Raw genomic sequence first — 25,143 nt, 5'->3', positions numbered from 1 at the left:
TTTTAGTAGAGACAGGGTTTCGCCATGTTGGCCAGGCTGGTCTTGAACCCCTGACCTCAGGTGAGCCATCCACCTTGGCCTCCCAAAGTGCTGGGATTACAGATGTGAGCCACCGTGCCCGGCTGATACTTTGATTGTGGTGTTCTATTAGAAGTCTCAGCCATTTTTTGCCATTAGCAGAATATTGGTAGAGAATATATGTAAGGCTTGTGTGTACTTGTGCCTGACAGTCCTGGAGCCTGCCTTCTGGTTTGATGGGTTGGTCTCTGGTCTCTACCAAGCCCTCAGTTGCCCATAGCCTTCACGTTTCCCTCTGCTGGCGTTTCTTCCATAGTCAGTGTCCAGTGATGGTAACTGTGTAAGCGTCTGGGTGGAGGTCAGCAGGGAGGCTGGTCATTCCGATTTCTTTCCTTTGTTTTCCTGGAACCAATAAGCATAGCAGTGTCATTTGGAGCTACTTGTAACTTAGGTAGAGCTGTCTATCTAAAGGACTGGTGCTTTTGTGGCTTTGTGCTTTGCTTCATTCGTCTGAGGTCTTAGGATTTATGAGTTTGCTTATTAGCAGTTAATTCATTTTCTCATTCTTATTTTCTTTCCTTAAAGCCCATGTTGCAATAGAATATAATATATTTGCATTGTTTATTTTTCATTTTATATTGATTTGTTGCTTTGATCTTTCCTACCCTTGAACCTTTGACCTTTTGGTGTGTTGATATATTTAGAGAGGGGGGAAATGGCTATGGTTCTTTAGGATGTACAACTCCCAGGTTCTTTTCAAACAAAAATAAGTAGAATTTACAGAGTATAGGCTGCCTGATTTTGCCAGGCTTTTGTGGCCCAGTTATTGGCACATGAGATTGTGTGGAGCAGAGTTGCTGTCATCTTTTCAATGTCTAATACTGCTGTTGCTTGCAGTTTTATTATTTCAGAGGGCTCACATTGTGGCAGTGTTTGGACATCCGGTATCCTAATAATCCTTTAATTCCGTGAGTGTGTATTATACACAGGTCAGTGCACTGCATCATCTCACAGACTGGCCATGTGTTAACTGGAAACCATTGTTCTTAGAAGAAACAATGGCCACTGGGATCTTTTCTTGTGAGAGTGTTATGTCATAGAAGTCACAATTATCAACTATGTTTTGGCCACTGGGACATGTTTTTCTCTTGATGACACTGTATCACCTCCTGACCCCCACTCCCAGCTCAGCCCCCATCTACTACCTGTCCCCTTCCTGTCCCCACTCCGTTTGTCCCATAATAAAGTGGGATTTACACACACAGGTCAGAAGCGATGGCACACAACAGTTTTAGACCACTGGGCCTGAACTCGACTTCTTTATGTGGTAGGGGCTGTCAGTTGAGTTTCCCGTAGGTCATGGAGCTGGATCCAGGGTTTGCTGAAGGAGTCAAGTGGTCATCATCTCTGAAGGGAAGTGCTAATTACAGTGTCAGCTTCTCTGTGAATGAGGAGAGGAAAAGAAGTGTTAGATGAGATCATTGGTGCTAAATAATTGATGTTTCAAATTTATACTGTTGAAATGAGTACTGTAATATTCTGTAAAGTTAGTTACAGATCAAATAGGCATTTATTTATTTATTTATTTGGTAAATACTTACTGAGTTTCTGTATTATGCTTAAGCCCATCAAAAGGATGGCTTTTGGGTGTGTATATGAGAGTATAAGGCTTTATGCCCACTAAAAATTAATTTTAGTTTAACAGCAGTTAGATTAGAACACTCCCAAATTAGCTGGGCGTGGTAGCGGGCACCTATAGTCCCAGCTACTCGGGAGGCTGAGGCAGGAGAATGGTGTGAACCCAGGAGGCGGAGCCTTCAGTGAGCCGAGATCGCCCCACTGCACTCCAACCTGGGCGACAGAGTGAGACTCCGTCTTAAAAAAAAAAAAAAAAAAAAAAAAACACTCCCAAATAAATGTTTTTCTTGGTATGATATTAATAGCAATCAATCTAATCCTTTTTTATGTATTCTTTTGAATTTTCATGTATGTTTTGGAGTTTGGCCTTTAACTGTATTCTGATCTCTGAAGGTATAATGATCTTAGTGTTTAGTTTTCCAGGAGCCAAGGATATGTTCTGGTTTGTTCTGTATTCCTTACTGTGCCAACATAGATGCTTTGATAATTTCTGAAATTTGTTAACCCCACGTTTGGGGTTAGCTCCAGATTTGTGAGGCCCATGGTGGTGTAAATTGACTGATTATAACTAGTTTAATGCTCTCTAGGAGATACTTACAGTTTTAGAGCAGAACTTGTTAACACCAGAATTATCAAACCCCATTAGATGCTAGGCACTGACTTAGGTGATGGGAAAACAGAGTGGATTCCTATTTTAGGGGGAGACCATAGACTAGTGAATGAGTCTTTTCATTTTTGTTTTGGGTTGGTGAGATTTTTGAACTAAGGGATGTCTTTCTGGACCTTTTGTCTTTATTTGCCCAGAAATGGTTTAGCAGATGACCAGACAGTTTACTTTTCTCTAATATGTATTCCCTTGAGGGAGTTCCTGCTTTCCAATAGGAATTTAAGACTTGCTCAATGGGTCTGACCCATTGTCTTGCAGACTAGTATATTGTGTGTGAAGATGGCCTTGAGGTTTCCTGCAAAAGCTTGGTTCTCTGGTTTGTGGTCAACCTCTAAGGCTAGGGATGCTGTGCTGGGCCACTCTTGACTTCCCTTAAAATCCATTACATGAGTGCTTTTTCTTGAAGTCATGTGTCTTTTCAGCCTCTGTCACCCGGTGAAAAAATGAACTCTATAAATATAACAGTCCTTTCTTCTAGTGTGACAAAATGAACTCCATAAATATAATAGTCCTTTCTTCTATTTACCCTAACCCTACTTTTTGTGATGTTCAGGTTACTCTACCTTACCCAGAGATTGATGAACATTTTGGTTCATAACCTTATTTGACTTTTTGACTTTAAATAGATGCCTTTTAATTTTTTCCTATTGCCTCAAGTTCTCATATTTCTAGTCTGCCTTTGGTACCCATTCACAGAAAATTCAGCCTTATTTGCTCATTCCTGCACATATATCAATGCCATCAAAATTGACAGTTTAATTCTCAAGGGCAGGAGAGCCATAGGAGAAGTGGCCCAGGGACCAGGCAAAGCATTTGTGTCATTAAAAAAATAAAAGGAGGCCAGGCACGGGTGGCTCACGCCTGTAATCCCAGCACTTTGGGAGGCTGAGGTGGGCTGATCACCTGAGGTCGGGAGTTCAAGACCAGCCTGACCAACATGGAGAAACGCCGTCTCTACTAAAAATACAAAATTAGCCAGGGTGGTGGCGCGTGCCTGTAATCCCAGCTACTCGGGAGGCTGATACAGGAGAATTGCTTGAACCCAGGAGGCGGAGGTTACAGTGAGCTGAGATCGTGCCATTGCACTCCAGGTTGGGCAACAAGAGCGAAACTCTGTCTCAAAAAATAAATAAATAAAAAATAAAAGGAAAGAAATAGTTAAGTGATTACATTATGAAATTATGTAATGCTCATTAAAAATATGTGAACAAAGTCATTTCAAGAAAACATTGGCTACAGAAAAGTAATGAATGTTGATCCTTGTGATAGAAGGAAAGGAACTCCCTGGGTCAGGGGACTTGCTTTCTTTACTTGACTCCCCTGCAGAACTGCTCATTTTGGAAAAATCAGTTTCACCACTGGTCCTTATTTGTGTGATGAGAAATTCTGGCAAAATTTTATTTTTATTACCCAAGTGCTGTGAATCTGTTTATTTAAAAGTATATTCTTTTAACAAAACCCCCTTTTCAATTCACTTAAAAATACTAATTACTAGCAAATCATGCACAATAATTCAGGATAGAGTTAAGTCACTTTAGCATTACGGTATGATAGCAGAAATCTACTGTAAATTCATAGATTTCGGTACACAGTATATCATTTTTTCTCCTACGAACATAATGAAAGAGTTTCTCTGTCATTCAATAGTCTTCAACTGGCATCTGCTTTTTTCTTCCTGTATCATCTTTCTCTAGGGATTTTGGTCTATCTCACTGACAATATTTATAGATAAAATCAAGAACTTTTTCCTCAGAACAAAGCCACTGCCCTCATTTTGCTTTCTGCTGTAGTGTTGTTTTATTGTTTCTCCTTTCTCTTCATCTACTTTTCCCTCCCTCCCTCCCTCCTCCCCTCCCTGCCTCACTCCCTCCCTCCTTCCCTCCCTCTCCTTAGAAAAATGAGTTAGCAATGATTTGTGGGTTATTGGAGAATGAAGCTCCAGATATCTTCATGGCTTGATGATCATTTGAGAGGAACTGTTATCCCTAACCATTATCTGATGCAGGCTGCTCTCATCCTTTTTAAATTAAAGGATTTGGTGACCTCTGAGCAGTTCCTCTAGTGAGAAGTTTTTTTTTCCTCTTCCTTTTAATTGAGGTTTAAGCCCGGGGGGTGGGGGGGGGGGGGGGTTTGACTCTCAAAACCTTGTTTGCAGTGTTTTAGCAAATTTATGAAATTATGTTAATACTTTTGCAAATCTTGTTTATTCTAGAAAGAAGTGATTAAAAAACTTCATCTTTTTAAGTTGACCCTGAAACAGTATAATTTTGTATGTGTGTGTTTTCTTTATTGCATCTACGAAAGTATGTCTCCATTCTTTTTGAAGTTAACAATTTTCTAATTAGTCATTTAATAATTCATATCCCAGCTCATTCTTCATTATATGTGGTAACAAATTGCATTTGGCTATTTGCTGTAGAGTTTTTTACATTAAGAATATAGCATTAACATGCAAGCCTACTTCACGGAATATAGTATTGTTTTGAGCATTTCAGGTTTCAATCATTCAGTTTTGTTCTGTCATCTGTCTCTTGCCACTTAGTTTTGTAATTATTTTAATATAATTTGCAGTACTATTTGGAGCATTTCAAGTCTTCGCCATTAAATTTTGTACTATTATCTGTCTATTGCAACTTAGCTTTGTAACTACTTTCACATAATTTGTTGTTTATGTTTATCCAAGTATAGTCCAAATGAGGGCAGGATTGGAAATAGAAAATTTTTGGATATTTTGAAAGCACAAAAACATTCTTAAGGAATTAGAGAATACATGCTATACTGTATATGAAAACTAACATTTTTAGAGCACTAAAGTTATATTAGCTTAGGACCATGTATATTCTGGTTGGAGAAAATGTTTTATTTTTGGAAAATCAAGTTTAAAAGTTATAATGTAGCTTATTCAGATACTAATTAAATATACTAGTTGAATTTACTTTTAAGTGTTTTCTACATTTGTTAGAAATAGCTCATTAAAATGTCTAACATCTCATGCTATTTTTTCAAAAAGTAAGCAAAAATTTACATTGCAAAAACACTTACGTTTTGGGGTTTATATGTTTTCAGTAACAGGGACCTAGCACATGCTCATTTTCAGAGTAGGAGAAAATGGGGAAGACATGCCCAGATTGAATATAATTTTAGTTACATCTCACTTTTTGAATATCTCACCTTTGCCATCCTCCTAGACTTCAGGAAAATGTTGCTTAGGTTGAGACAAATGCTGTAGTTCTTTCCTCTGTTATCGTCGTTCTTATTTTGGTTTGGTTATTTCCATAATTAATTAAGCTGTTGCTGAAGAAGGAGGGCTGTGGAATCCTCAGGGGGGAGGTTGGAGAGTATGAAAAGGAGTCTGTGCCGCTTTTGCAGGCGGGTTGTTCCCTGGCAGAACCCCAGATGGCACACAGTATCCAGGGTGCCACAGAGGATACCACAAAAAGAAGACACATTACACCCTACGTTGTCACTGTGTGGTGGTGAACCCAAATACAGCAGCAGTGGTAAAAGTTGGCCTCCAGATTTCCAGCAGTACAATTTGACTGACAAGAAAAGTTCTTCCAGTTTCTGTTTCTGTTTGTTTGTTTATTTATTTATTTATTTATTTGTTTTTTAAGAGATAGAATCTGGCTATGTTGCCCAGGCTGCCCTCCAACTCCTGGGCTCAAGTGATCCTCGCACCTCAGCTTGTTGAGTAGCTGTGATTACAGGTGCATGCTGCCAGGCTGACCATCTATTTCTGTTTTTAATGACATCTTCAACTTGAATTTTTTCAGTATTCCTAGTCACAATTTCATGGTCAAAAAGCGATTGTTCGCCGGGCATGGTGGCTCAAGCCTGTAATCCCAGCACTTTGGGAGGCCGAGACGGGCGGATCACGAGGTCAGGAGATCGAGACCATCCTGGCTAACACTGTGAAACCCCGTCTCTACTAAGAAATACAAAAAACTGGGATGGCTGGGTCATATGGTACTTCTAGTTCTAGATCCTTGAGGAATTGCCATACTGTTTTCCATAATGGTTGAACTAGTTTACAATCCCACCAACAGTGTAAAAGTGTTCCTATTTCTCCACATCCTCTCCAGCACCTGTTGTTTCCTGACTTTTTAATGATTGCCATTCTAACTGGTGTGAGATGGTATCTCATTGTGATTTTGATTTGCATTTCTCTGATGGCCAGTGATGATGAGCCTTCTTTCATGTGTCGGCTGTATGAATGTCCTCTTTTGAGAAATGTCTGTTCATATCCTTTGCCCACTTTTTGATGGGGTTGTTTGTTTTTTTCTTGTAATATACCCAAAGGATTATAAATCATGCTGCTATAAAGACACATGCACACGTATGTTTATTGCGGCACTATTCACAATAGCAAAGACTTGGAATCAACCCAAATGTCCATCAGTGACAGAGTGGATTAAGAAAATGTGGCACATATACACCATGGAATACTATGCAGCCATAAAAAAGGATGAGTTTGTGTTCTTTGTAGGGACATGGATACAGCTGGAAACCATCATTCTCAGCAAACTATCGCAAGAACAGAAAACCAAACACCGCATGTTCTCACTCATAGGTGGGAACTGAACAATGAGATCACTTGGACTCGGGAAGGGGAACATCACACACCGGGGCCTATCATGGGGAGGGGGAGCGGGGAGGGATTGCATTGGGAGTTATACCTGATGTAAATGACGAGTTGATGGGTGCTGATGAGTTAATGGGTGCAGCACACCAACATGGCACAAGTATACATATGTAACAAACCTGCACGTTATGCACATGTACCCTAGAACTTAAAGTATAATAATTAAAAAAAAAAAAAAAAAGGAAATACAAAAAACTAGCCGGGCGAGGTGGCGGGCGCCTGTAGTCCCAGCTACTCCGGAGGCTGAGGCAGGAGAATGGCGTGAACCCGAGAGGCGGAGCTTGCAGTGAGCTGAGATCCCGCCACTGCACTCCAGCCTGGGCAACAGAGCGAGACTCCGCCTCAAAAAAAAAAAAAAAAAAAAAAAAAAAAAAAGCGATTGTTCATACCTGAGTCTGATTCTGATTCCACTGTGGCACCCTCAGCACTTTTAGAGCCCAAAAAACATGATTATTGTTCGTTGAATAACTTTTTTAGCTAACTTTAAAAAAAAATGGCACCTTCCTATTGAGTTTTCATGTAGTATTTCAATATCACTATTGTATTTTTTGCTTTCTCCCCCTTGTTTCATTTGAAAAAATAACTATACATGTGACTTCTACATTTTCAAGCAAATTTGTTTAGTTTTTTAAGACAGTTTTTGCAGAGCACCCAATTTCATGATACTATAACGAAGCAAGTAGGCCTTGGGATATTCATTCTGTTCTGTTAGCAAGTAGATGTTTGCCCATCGGGATTGCTCTGCTACTTCTGAGAGATTTTCCAGACCTCCAGTTGCCCTGACACTTCACACTTCTATAACTTGCTCCTCCCTAGTTTTAAAAACTTCTCTACAAACACCAGTTAAGGCTATCACAAAATTTATGCTTCCCTTTTCCTGATTTCTTAAAAGTGTTTCTCTTTCTTCGAAATACCTAGTTCCCATTTGTAAACTGCCTTCCATTGGACTATACTTGGTTAAACTCAGATACCAAATCACATGAAAATAATTGTAAAGTTAAGTGGCAAAGGATATTCGTTGCTTGATTTGTAAGTGGTACAAGACAAAATGTTTGACTCTTCCTTGAATAGGTTTTTCTCTGCTGGTACTTATAAAGGAGGCAAGAGTTTGCTGTATAAATGGTATATCATTTTTTACAATTAAAAAAATTCATGACTGGGCACAGTGGCTCACTCCTGTAATCCCAGCACTTTGGGAGGCTGAGGCAGGTGAATCACTTGAGGTCAGGAGTTCAAGACCAGCCTGGCCAACATGGTGAAACCCCGTCTCTACTAAAAATTAGGTGGTGCACACCTGTAATTCCAGCTACTTGGGAGGCTGAGGCAGGAGGATTGCTTGAACCCAGGAAGCAGAGAGCCGAGATTGCGCCATTGCACTCTAGCCTGGGCAATGAGCAAAACTCCATCTCAAAATAAATAAATAAAATAAATAAATTCGCAATGACATATTCATGATTGAAAATGAAAGTCCAGAAAAATACATTGCTCTTCTAAGAGGTTTGTTAATCCTGTTCTTCCATGTCTTGGTTGACATTTGAAATCATTGAAATTTGTTTTTGGTTAAACCTGCTACTTACAGTATTTGGTTATTTGTGAATATTGATTAGGTTACCTTTCATAATGCTGCTAAAAGAAGTGCATGCTGGAGAATGAGTTTCTGAAAAGTGTTTTTATTTAACAAGATTACTCCTATACCATTTAAAGAATTCTTTAAATGTTTTGAGGGTATTGCATACATTTTACAGATGTATTTGGTCATCTCTTGCATTTGGAAGTAGATGTTTTATTTGATAGTATTTGTACATCATATATAGATTTCCTTTGTAGATTATGTTGCAGTGGGGAAATGTGCCTGGGAGCTAGATGTTTCTCTCACCATGTCATTGAAGGAAAAATACATTTCAGCACTTAACTTGCAAGTAGGGGTTCTAAGCTTCAGCTGCACATTAGAACCACCTGGGAGCTTCTGAAAAATTTCATTCCCAGGCTGTCTCCTAAACCAATTTACAGCAGCCTCCTGGGGCCGGGACTCAGGCGTGGGTGTTTTTCAAAGCTCCCCAGGTGATTTCAATATGCAGCCAAGGTTGCGATCCATTGCTTTAGAATAAAGTTAGAAGTATCTCCTCAGATTTAACTGCAAACAATTTTGGAGCTTGAGTAGGTTTGATTTCTTAACTAAGTGCTTGAGTAGGATATTTTGCCATCATTATCAGATAAAGAAGAATTTATTTAGGATTTACGTAAGTTGTAAAATATGCAAATTTGGTTAAGTATAGTTTAATATTTTGAATTCAGAATTATTTAACTCTTCCCTTTCAGTAACAAAATCTCTTTCCTTTTAGTGCTTTATGAATCTTACGGTCTGAGGAACAAAAGAAATCAGGTTTTAACTTTTTCCTAATTCTTATATATTTAAACTTGTACTATTTCTCTTTGTTCTGAACCCTTTACATAAGTATCTGTTTAGATGCCTTATTCCAAAAGAGTTTGAGGCAGTTTACCAGGATACATGAAGTATGACAAGGTGGTATAAATTAAATACAAGGCGAATTAGGAAAACCATGGATTGGAATAATGTAGAGGTTAAAAATTCATTACCAAATGACCTATCCATGTATTACAGCAAACTCCTTGAGCCAGTGGGGCCAACAGATGTGTCATGTGACATTTCTATTGGAAAAAGTGAGGTCTGCTGCCATGGTCTGTCTCTGTGCCTTTGAGGCTTAAGTCAGGAATTGGGACATTTGAAATTAGGGGGATGCTCACACGCAAAGAAGAAAATGAGACATTGAACAGATTGAATTAACTTTGAACATTTGTGTTACGTGCTAGGCATTCTGCAAGGAGTTTTATACATCTCATTTCCCCTGCCTCACAATAATCTCATGTAGATGGTAGTAATCTCCTTTTACAGAAAAGGAAACAGGCTCAAAGATGTTGGATAACCTGCCTAAGTAATCAAGCCAGTAAATGGCAAAGCCAAGCTTCCAAGCCAGCTGTGACATAGAGTGCAGCCCTTCTGTAGTAGATCCTGGGGGATCAGATCCTTGCTAATCACAGTTCCTGATTGGCCTCAGTACTATTTGTAGGAGGAATTCTTTTTTTTTTTTTTTTTGTGGGGAGACGAAAGGCCGTATAGCAATATGAGAAAATCTCTTATTATATTTAGTTATGGCAGGGTACAGTGGCTCACAGCTGTAATTTCAGCACCTTGGGAGACCAAGGACGAGGATTGCTTAAGCCGGGGAGCTCGAGACCAGCCTGGGCAACACAGTGAGACCCTGTCTCTCCAAAAAATTTTTAAAAATTAGCTGGATGTGATAGCACGTGCCCATCACCCCTGCTACTCAGGAAGCTTGAGGTGTGAAGATTGCTGGAGCCAGGAAGGTCGAAGCTTCTGTGAGCTATGATTGCGCCATTGCACTCCAGCCTGGACAATAGAACGAGATTGTCTAAAAAAAAAAATTAAGTTTTTTTTTTCCCTTTTTTTTTTTTTTTTAGTTCTGTTATTTTTTGGGGGAAGGGGAAGTTTTTTTTCCTCCCAACACCTCATATTTGTAGGGTAGGATACTTTATATATTTTGTATTCCTCACCATACCTAGCATGTCACACATAATGTCTGGTTTGGCAAATTTTGCAGGGCTGGCATAACAGCAGTGTGTGGGTGGCCTTCTTTGATATGTCTTTCTTGCACATAGCTCCCTGCAGAGGGGTACTGCTGTGGCTGCCACTTCAGTTCTAGCAGATGGATAGGGGATCTTCCATGCTACCCCATTTTAAGGTTGGTCTTCCCACTCTTGTGAAATTTCACTTGTGATGCATTTCGGATGGAGCTGCAGGAACAGCTCTGTCCGCCTCAGAGAAGATTAACTACTGTGCCATGGCTTGGTTTGGCGCTTGTGACATGTCTGAGTCTCATCTCCTAGTTTTCCAAGGGAGCCACTGTGTTCGATTCCTTGGCTATATTTTTGGCAAATGTTTTGCCTGGATTTCAGAGTTCTGTAATTTCTCCCAACTTTGACCTCATGGGTTTTTTTGTTTGTTTGCTTGCGTTTCTTTTTTAAATCTCAATGTAGTTTTTACCCTTTTCTGGCCTTGCGAAATTCACACCACTTTAGTACAACAGTCTCCCTTATTTCCAGCTTTGCTTCTTACCCCTCTCCTCCAGTTAGACTCTCCTCCAGTTAGACTTAGCCAGGCAGTGCTGTTGGCCAGACCCCCTGCTGGGCACTTTTGACACTGTGGGCTTCATTGCAGTCATCTGTGTCCCTCCTCTCACATCCCCCAACCTTCCTCTCTGCCTTCTTTCAAAGCTCAGTCTATCGCTTTGCCACTCAGAGTCTGGTTTCTGGGCCCACAGCATCAGCATCACATGGAAGCCTACTAGAAATGCAGATTCTCAGGCGGCACCACAGCCCTTCCGAATGGGAATCTGCATCTTAGCCAGTTGCTGAGGTGATCTGCATGCCCATCCAAATTAGACAAGCACCACTTTAACTCATACTCCTCCTTTGGGTTGTGACCTAATTAAGAGACTAGGATGTTAGAACCCATTCATTCAGTCGAAAGAATCAGCTAAAACATTTTTATATTTTCACATTGTTCATCTTTAGTCCATAGTTTTGTCATTTTTAGGGATAGGGACAAACAGATATGTTTGGGGATAAATGTCTTTTCCTAACCACATGAATGAGGTTAGGGCATTAGGAAAAGCTTAGATAATTTAACTGATAGATTGTTACCAAGGGAGCATTCAAATAACACCCATGATTGTTTTGAAAAGAAATGGAGGGGATAGTTTTGTGGAAAGATTTCTAGTTTTTGGGCTTTTACTTTCTTCTACGTGGAAATATTACTTATCCTGGGGATCAGCGATAGCACAGGTCATATCCCAGGACAGAGCGACAGGTGTTTCTCCCTAAGGCAAGTTTCTCCTGTCCTTAAGCATTGATGCTCGTGGAAAAGCTGCTGTGCAGGACAATGGTTGGTGCAGGAGTTGGGGACATGGACCCCCTAGCCAAGAAGTGAAGAGGGACGGCTCAGCTGCATGGAAGAAGAATGTGAGGTTGAGTGATCAAACTGATGCAAAGCCACCCTCAGGCCCCCTGCCCCTTCTTTTACCTGTCCTTATATTACTCCTGTGGTTGTGTTGGTACGGTGGTATCTGTGACCCCTCATCCCCAACTTATTTAAATTCTGGAACCTTTTAATGTCCAGATGGTGTCTCTAAGACTCAGAGTTTTGAAGAAATATAATTTGCTAAGTTATATCTATAGGTTTTCTAAAGGAGTTACACACACACACACACACACACACACACACACACACACACACACTCACTCACTGCAAAGTCAGAGAACCTGATACTCTGGGTGGGAAGTGATACTGGCCATCTAAATGCAGAGGACTAAAAAGTGGTTTTTCTAGACTGACTCAACCTTGCCTTCAATGCAAAAGAATTTCCTTTTGTATGACCATTAGTTGTTTTGTGCATTTTGATAAATGATTTAAAAGTTTGGAGTTACAGCACTAGAAAGGCATTCACTTACATTTAGAGCACAGCTGCATTAAGAGACATTTCTTTGAACACTAGGCATCTGTTTAAACTGGACCCTACCTAATGCTGCAGACCTTCAATGTGGGCCATCCCCCCACTGAGCAGATGCTATTGACTTGAAATAGGAGTGGCCGGGGCAGTGTTCCATTTCTCCTTCAGAAGTGTCTTATGGCATCAGAACCTAATACCGGAAACAGATGGAAACTGGACCTCAGGTTTCAGATGTTATTCAAAGGAAAAGAGTTGCTGAATTGAAAAGTGTCAGATCTAGAAAACCTGTAATCAGTCCAATGGATGAGGGGAATGATGAAGGAAAAACATGGTTATATACTGAAAAGAAAATAGAAAATTATCTTTGGTTAAAAGCACTTCATTTTTATTATTTTTTTATTTTTTTGAGACAGAGTCTTGCTTTGTCACTCAGGCTGGAGTCCAGTGGCACGATCTCAGCTCACTGCAACCTCCACTTCCCAGGTTCGAGTGATTCTCGTGCCTCAGCTTCCTCAGTCACTGGGACTACAGGCGCACATCACCACACTCAGCTAATTTTTTGTAGAGACAGTGTTTCCTCATGTTGGCCAGCCTGGTCTTGAACTCCTGACCTCAGATGATCCATCTGCCTCTGCCTCCCAAAGTGTTGGGATTATAGGTGTGAGCCGCTGCTCCCAGTCAAAAACACTTTAAATAAACATATATATTAAGGAACGTATGTAAGTGTTACATGTTACAGAATTTTGGCCAAGTTGTTGGATATGTAGGATCTTTTTAGTAGTATGAGGATTAGGCAGTACTGGACATGCAAAGATAACAGCCCAAATTGAGATGTTCTACTTGGGTAACTTTGAGTTAATGCAAAGCTCATTATTATTGAATATATTCATAGGATGCATAAAGTACTCTTCTTTCATCATTAATACATAATAGCAAAAATGAGTTTTCTTTGATCCTTTAGGTTATTCTTGTCCTTTTTGGATAGTACCTTGAAAGTGAGTTACACTGGTCTGGTACCTTTGATTGAGAGTTACATCAGACTGAAGCTTTTATGGAGTCATCTGACAATAACTTAAAAGGACAAACTGAAATCAATATGAAACTGAATATTCCCGAAAAATGTGGTTTATTGAAAGTTTCCATTTGTTTTATTTCCCAGCTTTGTTGTTTTATGTCTTTATATAAAACTTTTATTCTCTATAGCAGTGTTTCCAAGATGTGACCTACAAAGCATTCTTTTCCTGCTTTGTTAATATGGATTAAACTGTGGCAGTTTATCTACTGCAGGACTTCTCAGAGCCTTTGACAGTACTAATATTCCCTGTGATTCTTTTAGAATGAGATGTAGTATCTGATGTTTCCCAAGCTTATTTTACTTCGCCTGCTGCACTCTTCCCTGCCACCTCCTTTTTTTTCACTTAATGGAATATCTACTATGGTAGATAGCTGGGAAATAATACTGTAGCATTTTCAAATGTATTTTCTCATTTACCATCACAGCAGTCCTGAGAAACAGAGACAGTTTTGTTGTCGTTTTTTGGATGAGGGAGGAGCTAAGATCCACCAGAGTTCAGGCTGGCACCAGGATGCAGGTGTCCTAGTAACTTCCCCAGTCTTTTATCTCCCTGTCAAGCCTTCAGTTCAGGTATGAGGCTCTTAGTCCTACATGGCAGGGCTCTGTGGTGGCAGAGTTGGGGGGTCATCTGGGTGATAACAGTGATCTGAAGTTCCTATGTCCAGTGGCTGGCCCACAGGGCTTTGTGGTCTCCTGTAGAGAACTTTCTAATCGGAGTTGATAATGCGGTGAGAGAGTGGGTCCTTATGTACCTTCTTTGAAGTAGTGGCTTAGGCAGCCCCTCAGGTAGGCTTTCGAGTAGGAAAGTTACCCAGGTACTCAACTGTGATTCACTTGTGTTTGCTTGCCACCTTTCACCCCATGGTACTATGTCATGTTTTGCTCTTTTTATAGAAAGAAATTCAAGCCATGAGTCAGTGCAGCCATCCCAACGTAGTGACCTATTACACCTCTTTTGTGGTCAAAGATGAACTTTGGCTGGTCATGAAATTACTAAGCGGAGGTAAGTGGATTTTGTTGTTGTTATTTGTTTGCTTGTTTTCTCTCCTTTTGTTGGAACCAGCATATTGGAGAAGACTTTAGATTGAATCCTTTCTCTCCTGTGTTTGAAAGTTTGTTTGGTTTCTCATTGCCTAGAGGATAACATCCAGATTGCTTCGCATTGACCTCAAAGCTTTTCATAATTTCACTTAACTTCCGAGAATATGTGTGTCGTCTTCTCCAGTTATGAAATGCTCGACCTTCTAGGTTGAGAGGCAGCCCCTGGAATGTATTATGCGCTCTCATGCCTTTGTCCCTGACCTGTCCTCTTTCTCAGCCTTGCATCTCTCCTTTCTTTCCATGTTCTCGGGCCTAAAAGGTCACATCCTCTCCACAGTCACCGCTTATTTTTTTTTTAAAAAGTTAGCCAGTCCTTTCTCCTTGAGTCCTTTCTTTTTAACATTATTCAGGTCCTTAACCAGTTTGCTGAATTATCTCAGTGCCGTTTATTAGAATGTTCTGTGATGATGGAAATGTTCTGAGGTGCTGCTATCTACTTTTTACTAATCCTATGTGACTCTTAAATACTTGACATGTGGCTGGTGTGACTGCGGGACTGAGTATTCCATTTTAATTAACTTACATTTAAATCACCTTGTACGGCTCCAGTATTGGACAGTGCATATTTAGATTGTGAACTTTGTGAAGATCGTCTAATGCACTTTGAATTCATTGAACTTGGCGCCCAGTAGGTGTTCACTAAATGTGGTTTCAGTTAACATGGGGAGAAATGTGTGCTACATACTCACTTGCAGTGTTGATCAGAAGTGGCACTATTCTCATCCTATTGTTGCATTTGGGAAGGGAAAGTCACTTCCTTTCTCTAGCTTCAGATCCCTGCAGTGATGCAAGCCATTGACAATTTAATTTATAAGGTGCTTTCACATCCTGTATTTTATTTCTTTTAATCTTCTAACATCACTATCAGAGAGGGAACGATAATGATAACCATTCCCTTTTTTGAACACTTACTCTGTGGCTAGATCCTGTCCAAGGCAATTTACTGACCTTACCACATTTAATCTTGACAATATCCCTGAATGGCCTGTGTCACCATCCCTGTTTTTCAGAAATTACACCAAATCTCAAGGGAGTTTAGCAACTTGCCCAAGGTCACACACATAATAAATGTTGGTGCTGGAATTTGTGACTCTAAAATCGGTTGACTTAAAAATTAGTATGCGGTGCTGCAAGTATTTACACTTTTGTTTTGCACACATGGACACTGAAGCTTAGAAAGCCCAAGTGATTTCCTTGGGAACACCCAGCATACCCACATCTCTGGTATGTTCTCTTTTGAGGGCTTCATTCCCTGTGTATCTTTCTGAGACATGAAGTATGGTGTAGGATCAGAGGAGAACATTTTGCTGTGCCTGGACAACCCAAAACTAGCATAGCAGAATTTATATGACAGAGCCCATTTTAATCTGCAGATGTCGAAGGAGGTGTCTTAATGTTTTCCTTTTTTTAAAAAGAAACTCTCTTGGATCAAGCAGAGGCCCAGAAATGAGGTGACGAAGGCATTGTAATTGGCTTGAGTCTGCTTGTGTAGGTCTCGGTGGGGAGCACTGGAGAGCTTAGTTCTGTTCTGTTTTCAGTCTTCCTCAATCTTATTAGTCATTGTTTCCTTGAGTGCCTACTTCAGTTTTTAATTAAAAAGAAAAAAAAAAGGAAAAGAAAAAGGAAGCCTGCCAGAGCTGGACTGCAGTGTTGAGTGCTAGGACTGCCCCTTCATTCAGCAGAGGGACTTGTGCTTTGCCAACAAGATGATCTTAAGCCATTCTCTTTTTGTGGGGTTCTACCAACTCTGACGAAATGAGAAATTCTGGTGACTTGAGATGCTGAATAGTCCCAAGTGCTCTGCTCAAGCTGAAGATTTTACCTTTTGCTTTTATGAAGCTGAGAATCTTCTGTTCTCTAAGGAGGATCTGACAGAAAATTTCTTTGTCTTTTTAAGAGTCCAATTTAACCTCTCTGAGCTTTAGGTAAGAACAGGTTTTAAACAGGTTTCTACAGGTAAGGATGTGGGCAGACGTGGACTCTTACTCATTTTTCTTTCAGCAGGGCAGAAATGCATGCATGCCTGGTATGGTATATCCTTATACAATAAAAGGAAAATGTATTTGCAATTACCATTTTTTAAATGACACAAAAATCTATGAGTCAACAAATAAACAGAGTGTTTTTTCCCCCTCTCTGGGGAAAAATATGCATTTGTTTTCTTCTATTTCATTACATTGAATCTCTTAATGAGGGGCAGGCAGCTATATCTGATGGGGAAGCTCAATCCTCTTAGTTAATTATAAAGAGCCTAGAGCCAAATTCAGGTCCTGAGGTAAGCCGTTTGTTAATTCTTCAGAAATGTCAAACCCCCAGGTAATTTTGGTTTTTAAACTGACCCAGGGGTTTGGAATACTAATTAATATGTGTTGAAACATGAATTCACAGTGCCAAGGATACTAATCTGTATATGGTAACAAAGTACTAGGTATTTGTTTGTTTACTGTAAGTGTTAGTGCCTCAAATATATAAGGTAAATGAAATAAAGATCAGCCGGGTGCAGTGGCTTATGCCTATAAGCCCAGCACTTTGGGAGGCTGAGGTGGGCAGATCTCTCAAGCCCAGAAGTTCAAGACCATCATGGGCAACATGGTGAAACCCCATCTCTGCAAAAAATACAAAAATTAGCCAGACGTGGTGGCATGTACTTATAGTCCCAGCTGCTTGGGAGGCTGAGGTGGGAGGATCGCTTGAGCCTGGGAAGTTGAGGCTGCAGTGAGCTGTGATTGCTCCACTGCTCTCCAGCTTACATGACAGAGGCAGACTCTGTCTCAAATGAAAAAAGAAGAAGAAGGAGAGAAAATAAAGATCATGAAGTGTCACAGGAAGGAACCTTCTGGTTATAAGCAGAGGTCTAGAAACAACATCCTTCTTTCCCCCTCCCAACTATGATTTAGGTCCTCAGAGAGTGGGGTTTTTTCTCTCAGCAGTTCGCTTCTGCCTTTTCTCCTGGCCTCATACTCCTTTCTTTGTCAGTTCAGACTTTTTGCACCCTCTTTGGAGGGTTGCTCTTAGGAATTTTTGTGAGAAATGCTGTAACCAGTATTTCTAGGGAAAAGGAACCAACCATGGAATGGCCATGAACAGCCTTCTGGTTCCTGACCCAGAATCCTTCTCATTAAATTCACACTGAAAGTGCTCTTGCACACTTGGATTTAGTGTTTTTGGTCATGGGGCTGTCATTCAATTGTTTGTTTGCCTTGGGAATATTTGCATTAAATAAACAAAGCCCATATCTTGATGTTTCCATTACATTTTATACATAATGGAGTCTTGTTCTGAAAAGGTGATGAAGGTTATAATTCTTCTGTTTGTCTACTTAGGTTCAATGTTGGATATCATAAAATACATTGTCAACCGAGGAGAACACAAGAACGGAGTTCTGGAAGAGGCAATAATAGCAACAATTCTTAAAGAGGTTTTGGAAGGCTTAGACTATCTACACAGAAATGGTCAGATTCACAGGTATGACCCCTGCAGAAATGTTTAAATGAGCTGTTCATATCTTCAGCCCTAGTTTGTAAAGAATGTTAAGGAAACACATGTTGCAGGCAGGTATTGACATTAACTTAGGCTAAATAGATGGGAAAAAAATACTTAAGAAAGAAACAAGTGAATACATTTTGATGAATTATATTGGTATCCTTGAGGATTGCTTCAGTGGCTTTCACTGAAATAAGAGTGGAATATAAAAAGGACTACATGGACTCATTTTAAAAAATCAGTCTTGGTAACTACTCTTGAATTATACTAATTGAACTAGATAGCACCTCTATCTTTCTAATGCAAGCAAGACTATCTAAACATTGTAATGTGTGAATTATTTTTGATGTGGTGGTGAGAGGGAAGGAGGAGGCACACATCTTTTGCTACATAAAATGTTAATTCTTTATATAGTCAAATCACGTAGAATAGGAGTGCTTGATGTTTCAAGTGAGTTAGTGCTACTTGGGCTCTTAGAAATTATTGCAAGTAAATAGCCATCTACCCATAATACTAATAATATAATTCTCCTACCCTGAAATTTATATTTAATTATTTCTACTATATTTTTCTTTTTTTTTTTTTTTTTTTTTTTTTTTTTTGAGACAAAGTCTTGCTCTGTTGCCCAGGCTGGAGTGCAGTGGCATGATCTCGGCTCACTGCAACCTCTGCCTCCCGAGTTCAAGTGATTCTCCTGACTCAGCCTCCCGAGTAGCTGGGATTACAGGCACCTGCCACCATGCCTGGCTAATTTTCATATTTTTAGTAGAGATGGAATTTCACTATGTTGGCCAGGCTGGACTCCCACTCTTGACCTCAGGTGATCTGCCCACCTCGGCCTCCCAAAGTGCTGGGATTACAGGCGTGAGCCACTGTAGCTGGCCTATATTTTTCAATAATTAGAAAAAAATTACTTTAGAAATCAAACTTATAAATTGCAAATTGTCGTTTTTCAAAGTACTAAGATTACACAGGTTTTATATGGTGAAGAAATATACTATATAATAATTAGTATTTATAATCAGTCTCTCACCAGAGGAGAGAAGTTCATTTTTCAGAAAGAGAATTAACTTGGAATTGCACCCCAAATTGAAGTGGAAGTGGAGGAGCTTTACATAGACTGGGCTTTAATACTTGATAGAATGACAGTAGTGTGAGTTTCTGGGCAGTCTCTAACTCTGAAGCATAAAATAGAGAGTCTACTTACTGTTGATTTAATTAAATTTGGATAATTATTTCATAGAAAATATTTCTTTCTAAAATCCTAACTCTCCTCCAGGAATAAACTATAAAATGACAGTTGAATCCTTATACCTTTTTTTTTTTTTTTTTTTTTTGGAGACCAAGTTTCACTCTTGTTGCCTAGGTTGGAGTGCAGTGGCATGGTCTCGGCTCACTGCAACCTCCACCTCCCGGGTTCAAGTGATTCTCCTGCCTGAGCCTCCCAAGTAGCTGGGATTACAGCCACCTGCCACCACGCCCAACTAATTTTTGTATTTTTAGTAGAGATGGAGTTCCACCATGTTGGCCAGGCTGGTCTCAAACTCCTGACCTTAGGTGTTCCACCCGCCTTGGCCTCCCAAAGTGCTGGGATTACAGGTGTGAACCACCATGCCCAGCCTATCCTTTTAACTTTTAAAATCTGTGATATAATCTTAATGTTTATGAAATTATTATGTTAAAGAACTACATTGTATGATATGTTTTAAAATCTTCCTGAGTTAATCAATACACTATAAAGTCTGTACCTTACAATTTATTTTCTATTTTTTTTTTTTCTAATAGGGATTTGAAAGCTGGTAATATTCTTCTGGGTGAGGATGGTTCAGTACAAATAGCAGGTAAAACTGATAAATAGAACATTTTTTACTTGATTACAGAAGTGTTACAGTTTCAAGGCATGTGGAATCGTTCCTGAGAAATGAATAAATGCATGTAATCTCTTTTAAGAATGATATTTACAGAATGTTTGGGTCCGAAGGATAACATGTTTTCCTTATTGTTTTGATAAGTCATTAGATCATCCTGTGAAAAATACCAGTTTAGTACATAGCTTTTTGATAAAGAACAATTTTACTTTCAATTTTACTATGTTTTTTGCCTTTCACATTTTATAATGGTAATACTCATAAAACTTCAAGAAATGCACTTGTAAAAATGTTTTTCGATAGGTTTGAAAATTTAAAACATCATACACATCAATTAAAAACTAATTTATTTCTTAAGAGATATCTGAAAGAATTGTGAACATTAAAAATCTGGGCCATGTTTTGTTGTTAACTCTGACCCAACATGGCTATTCCTGACAAAGCTGGTAGGCTGGGGATGCAATGAATGAATGTTGCGTGAACACGCAATATCAGGTGAGCACCTTCCCTGTTCAAAGCCTCTATTTTGTTATTGGCCCTAGAGTAACCTTAAAGGCCTGGGATAAGATGTAGCCACGTCCATATTAACTCTTGCTTTACCCATGTTGTTGAAAGTCTGTCTCAGCAATCCTTTTAGCTTTCATGGTTTCTTTAGTGGGTGTTCTTGGCATTTTTTGGCTAGACAGTCCTTCCCTATACTGGACTGACCCTGTCATTGCAGAGAAGAGTAAGATGAGCCCACTTGTACCCATCACCTGGTTTTAATAATTCTCAATCTTTGGCAATTCTTGATTCATCTGCTGCTCCGCCCCCCACAACCCCCCGACTCTGGTGCCTCTCCTCATTGTGGATGCTGGATTTTATTCTTGAGCCATCTGAGTTAGTGCTTTGTGTGTGCATATCTTGTCCTCACGAGTGGACTTTATCCCACAGGCTAGGGACAGTTTGAAAAAGTACTTCAGTTAAACAAGTAACAGCTGAAAAACATCTGTGGGCAAAAATTTCAAACTATCCAGTCCCCAAAATTTCAAACTCTCCAAACTAACTAGTTGTTCAGAGTGCAGGCTCTGGTGTCAGCTGACTTGGTCAAAATTCTGAGGCCACCACTTAGTAGCTTTGCCACCTTGGGCAAGTTACCAAACCTTCTTAAGACTCAGTTTCCGTAAAGAGGGGTAAAAATATAAACTACTTCATCTTTGGTGAAATCAAGGTCCAGTGATCTCAACAGTGGCCGACACTTAATAGGCATGCAGCAAATATCAATAACTGCTGTTTTACCATGGCTGCTGTTGCTACTACTGTTGCTACTGTTACTACTGTTACTTCTGTTACTATGACTAAGAGGATCACACTGATACTCCCTTGCACTGACTGGAGATCATGTGAACCTGGAATTGTCCTGCCAGAGCTTCAGCTCTCAGGAGAGTTTATGACTTATCAAAAGGTGATACTTACTAATTATGGAATTTGGAAGCTAACTTGCCATTAATCTTGCTCTAAGCTGATAAGGAAGTACAACTAATTTTCTGTTTTATGATGAAATGATGATTTCTCACAAAAAGGGTCAAGATAGTGAACTGCCTTTGAAATGTGAAGGCTGGTCAACCCCTGCCTTATTCTGTTACTTGGTCCTCTGCCAGTCATCTCATCCCATTATTCTTGTCAGATTAATGATCTGAGCCTCTTCCTGAGCCTTCTGGAACACACTGTCCTTTTCTTTTTCCCAGTAGGAATCCCCGAGATAAGATCTCCTGACTTTTTCCCTCTGTCACAGGCCTTTGGGTTTTTCCTCACTGCCAAGGTGTCTGTTGTGACCCAGTACGTGCCTGCACTGCGGGGGCTGCTGAGTTCAGAAGGGCTCAGGCAGGAAGCCCCTGTGCGGGGTGGTTGTGGGAATTAAGTGAATTGAAGTGTAGAGAGGGCTATGCCTTTTCTGTGCCTGGCATGTGCTGAGGACTTTGTGTTCCAGTCATCCGGGGCATCCTTGGTATCTTTTTGAGTATGCAACTTCATGCTTGTGTAATAACAGAAATTGGAATGGCCATTTTCCAGATGTATGGGGGCTGCTTGACAGGCACCTAAATGTACAGCTTTGGCCTCTCTGGAACTGTTGCTTTCTGGAATTCCCATTTAATTTCCCCCATATTCTCTGACCTGATCATAACATCGAACTAACACAGTATTTAAAGTTTGAATTTTTAAAGTGTTAACTGTAATATAAGGTTATTGCCTTAAAGCATTTTTAATGTGTCCTTGGAAAGGTAGATGTTACTGCTGTCCTCATTTTATAGGGGATTGACTTTCTTGGTCATGCACTTGGTCACTGCCTGAACAAAAACGAGGACCAGGAGTCTCTGGATCTTTTGCTGGCATCCTTGTCGGTGGGTGAGGTAGAGGAGGTGGGGGGAAGAGTAGAACGTGGAGACTCAGCAATGGCAGGAGTGAGATAGTCCCTTTTTGTTGCTACTTGGACAAATAATACATTGCTTTTATCCAGACTGTTTTTGCTCTTTTCCCTTGTAATTTATGCCTCTGAGGGGAAAGTAAGGTTTGAGGGAGGGGAGGTGGGGCACCTGTAGTTTGAAATAAAAGTTAAGAAGGGGAGAAGTTAAGTTTGTATTTATTTCTTTGAGTGTAATATACATTGCCCACCTTGAGAGTATTATTGTGTGCATTGTTTTTCAGAAAGGGCATTTTTGCTATCCTAATAGAAAACATAATGATTTTTGTTTTTTTAGGGGAAACACTGACTTTTACATATGTATAAATTCCCCTTTTCAGAACTTTTTATCAGAAAACAGATTAAAGGGCCTGATTTAGACCATGAGAAAACCTCACTTTATTATGCAGCTAGAAGTGTGGTGGATAGGATAATGTGCCTGGTTCTGTTTAACACAGTCCAAATTCTCTGGGAAGAATGTACATTTCTATTGAACGTGGGTATAAAATCAGGAACTAATGTGTCTTGAGTGCTTCCTGTGTGTAAGGCCAGGTGTTAGGTTCTGAATGCTTTGAGTCTCGTTCAGTCCTTAGCACAACTCCATGGGGAAGGTACTATTGCATCCATTTTACTAGGAGAAACTAAGTTACAGTGGGGAAGTCAGTTGCCCAGGTCACACGTAGAATAAGCGGTGTATCCTCGCTTTGGGTTTGGGCAGTCTGACTCTAGAAACTGCCAACTCACATCTGTGGGATTTCCAGGAGGAGGACCTTAAATCTGGATTTAAATGACCTCACTTTGAGATGGAATATACCACAGCAGTGACCATCTCTTCCATGTCTCTGCATAAGTCGATTCCCCTTTGGACCAGGGAACATATTCAGCACCTTCTTCCTCCTTGCTCCTTCAGGTTGAAACACAGGGGTGTCCCTGGTAAGGTTTCAGTGGATAGGAGAAGCAACCATCTAAGCATCATTTGGTATAGAATTAAGCTCAGTAGTGACACCACACTTTTCAGACTGGAAAACTTCAGGTTTGATATAGTGAACTAGAACTTGAGGACTGCTTACTCAGGGTTTAAGAGAAAATGCTTTCCTTCTTACTGTACCTTCTATGCTTAGAGGTCCAGTGTGTGTAACTTCCTGATAATCAACTTGGATGCCTTGGACAATGTAATAGGTTTTGCTGCGCTCACTGTGTGATAGGAGGGGGAGTGGCTACTTGAAAGTCATGTTCTTCCCACGGCATAGCATTTTATTTTCCAGTTTGATGCCCTGTCATATTGTCGGGAAGAGCTTAGTGCTTTGGCAAATGACTAAGCCTGTTTGTCCAGAATTAATGAGAGTCACTATTTTGAGCAAACAGAAATTCATATGAAACGGATCACTTTGGGGTGGTTTCTGCAAATCTATTTAAGATTAAAAAAAAAAAAGTGGCTCCTCTTAATGTTGTATAAAAATGTTGATTTCAGCACATTTGATATATAAAGAGCTTTGTAGACACTACTACGTTATGTAAGCTAAATCTCATGCTCATTTTCACTTACTTTTGCCTTTGAGGTGTGTGTGCTATGGTTTGAATTTTGTGTGCCCTCCAGATGCATATGTTGAATCCCGATCACCAATGTGATGGTGTTAGGAGGTGGGACCTTTGGGAGGTGATAAGATCGTGAGGGTTAAACCCTCATGAGTGGGACCAGTGCCTTTATAAAGAGGCTCCAGAGAGCTGCCGTACCCTTCTACCATGTGAGGACACAAAGAGAGGGCACCATTTATAAATAAGAAGGTGGGTCCTTACCAGATAGTGAATCTGCTGGTGCCATGATCTTGGACTTCCCAGCTGGAAGAACTGTGGTAAATAAGATTTTGTTATTTTTAAGTCACCCAGTCTAAGGTATTTTGTTACAGTAGGCCCAATACACAAAGACAGTGCTTATGTGTGTGAATGTGAATTTCCCTTCCCTGGTTTTACGTAACAGAAATAAAAATCGCTACTGAGCAAAAGCAACCTGGAACTCTAGAAAGTTACCATCAAACTGCCTCAAGTATGCACGTCCATTCAAATCAAGCTTATGCCCTGGGTTTTTCACTGTCCAAAGTACATTGGTAGAACTTTGGGTAGCATCTCTTATTTACTGGGAGGGAGATTATATCCTTATCAGCCTTGAATGCATCTTCAGTGTAAGTCTGCATCTTGAACACTGAAAACCCCATGACTAAAAGTGCCGGGAAAACATGCAACGAAACTTAACTTGCTTCTGTCACTTCGACGTTATCCATAAGGAGCCAGAGGAAGGTGTGCAAGGTGGTTGAGTTTTTACACCCATAGCTGCTAGGTTCTTTCATTTTCCTTCTGTGCTCTTTGGCCCTCATAAAGTGCACTTTGATGCAGAGGGTGGGGGTTGAAGAGTTATTTTTTTGTGTTGTAGGGATGAGAGGTTGCTGCTTTGAGCAAGGTAATACGGGCATCCGAGCAGCCCTGGAGTCAGCTTCTGATTAGTATGGGAAAGCTCCGAAAGTCCCCGAGGCATCCAGTCAGGAAATGATGTCATCACATTTATGAGCACCTTGGCACAGAGCAAGGGCTCTGACACCAGACAGCCATGGTTCAATCCTGGCATTGCTGCTTCTAGCTGTGTAACCAATTTATTTAGCTTCTCTGT

General features: G+C 40.2%; 1 protein-coding gene across 1 annotated transcript in view; it reads left to right on the top strand.

Moving 5' to 3' along the window:
* Positions 1-25,143, top strand: part of STK39 (serine/threonine kinase 39) — a 292,241-nt gene that overhangs the window by 66,767 nt on the left and 200,331 nt on the right. The window contains exons 3-5 of the mRNA XM_025405116.1: positions 14,484-14,592; positions 18,014-18,155; positions 19,959-20,014. Of these exons, the coding sequence (XP_025260901.1) occupies positions 14,484-14,592; positions 18,014-18,155; positions 19,959-20,014 (307 nt within the window). The remainder of the gene's footprint in view (positions 1-14,483; positions 14,593-18,013; positions 18,156-19,958; positions 20,015-25,143) is intronic.

This window comes from Theropithecus gelada, chromosome 12, assembly GCF_003255815.1.
Source record: "Theropithecus gelada isolate Dixy chromosome 12, Tgel_1.0, whole genome shotgun sequence".
In the NCBI taxonomy this organism is placed as follows: Eukaryota; Metazoa; Chordata; class Mammalia; order Primates; family Cercopithecidae; genus Theropithecus; species Theropithecus gelada.
The sequence above is the reverse complement of the archived record's forward strand: the minus strand, read 5'-3'. Positions and strand labels throughout refer to the sequence as shown.